At 57.7% G+C, this 1,353-nt stretch overlaps 1 protein-coding gene across 1 annotated transcript; it reads right to left on the reverse strand.

Annotated features, from left to right (window-relative positions):
- Positions 1-1,123, reverse strand: LOC133023221 (somatostatin receptor type 2-like). Its single transcript, XM_061090191.1, has one exon. It carries the CDS (start codon positions 1,121-1,123, stop codon positions 11-13), a length of 1,113 nt encoding a protein of 370 aa, XP_060946174.1. The 3' UTR covers positions 1-10.
- Between the last annotated feature and the right edge of the window lie 230 nt (positions 1,124-1,353).

Raw genomic sequence — 1,353 nt, forward strand, 5'->3', positions numbered from 1 at the left:
CTCCTCCCTCTCAGATGCTGGTCTGCAGGTCTCCGTTCAGCAGCGTGCTCTGCGTCTCCGTCGGGTCGTTCATCATCCGAGACTTGTCCTGGCGGCTGTCGCTGCGCTCCACCTCGTCCAGCCCCCCCACCTTCTTCAGACACAGCACGTTCTGGAAACTCTTCTTGAAGTTCTCCGAGAGGAACGCGTAGAGGATGGGGTTGGCGCAGCTGTTGGCGTAGCCCAGCACCACCACGAAGGCGAACGTGCTCCGCAGGATAGGCGTGGTGCTGATGGTGCCCGTTACCGAGGTGACGTTGAAGATGTAGAACGGCAGCCAGCAGAAGACGAACACCGCCACCACGATGGACACCATGCGGGTCACCTTCCGCTCCGAGCGCTTCCTCTTGGAGGAGCTCACGCGGATCCCGGACGACTTCACCTTGATGATGATGAAGAGGTAGCACAGGCAGATGACCATGAGCGGCAGGAAGAAGCCCAGGATGAAGGTGTAGAACATGAAGGCGGTGTAGTAGGCCTCCTGGGGCTCGGGCCACACGATGGTGCAGAAGCAGCCGTTGTGCTTGGTGATGACGCCGCTGTAGATGACGATGGGGATGTTGACGATCAGCGACACCCCCCACACCGTCAGGTTGATGGTCTTGGCCATGCGAGGTTTGCGCCACTTGGTGGACCTGATGGGATGCACCACCGCCAGGTAGCGGTCGATGCTCATCACCATCAGGCAGAAGATGGAGGTGAACTGGTTCAGGGAGTCCAGGGTCATCACCACCCGGCAGAGCACGGGGCCGAAGGGCCAGTGGACGAGCGCCAGCTGGATGGCGATGAAGGGCAGGCCCAGCATGAAGAGCACGTCGGCCACCGCCAGGTTGAGGATGTAGATGTTGGTGACCGTCTTCATCTTGGCGTAGCGCAGGATGACGTAGATGACCAGGGCGTTCCCGCAGAGCCCCACGGTGCAGACCAGGAAGTACATGCAGGTGATGATCACCGTGCTGATCTGGTTGAAGCTGGGGTCCGAGTAGTTCCCGTGGGGCTCAGAGTCGTTCCCCGGCAGGAAGCTGTCGTACATGAGGTGGTCCGACAGGTTGGGGGGGGACGACGCAAAGATGAAGGAGTCCATGGTTTCCTCAGTCTCTCTCTCCCTCTCACACCGGGTTATGGCATCCCACCTGAAAACATGAAGACCTGCTGTCAGCAACAGGGTCAGATACTTTCAAATGACCCCAATGATTTCGTATAATCCCGACAGTGACGTCACAAACAACAGCTTTTCCTGTGGAGAACATTTCCTATGTGGGTTGTCGTGTATTCACTAGCGTTAATGATTTTAGCATGTGCTTAAATACAATG

The sequence above is a fragment of the Limanda limanda genome, chromosome 17 (genome assembly GCF_963576545.1).
Source record: "Limanda limanda chromosome 17, fLimLim1.1, whole genome shotgun sequence".
NCBI classification, from domain to species: domain Eukaryota; kingdom Metazoa; phylum Chordata; class Actinopteri; order Pleuronectiformes; family Pleuronectidae; genus Limanda; species Limanda limanda.

Coding starts and splice junctions, on each gene's coding strand:
- LOC133023221 (XM_061090191.1), bottom strand. CDS start 1,123: ATGGACTCCTTCATCTTTGCGTCGTCCCCCCCCAACCTGTCGGACCAC.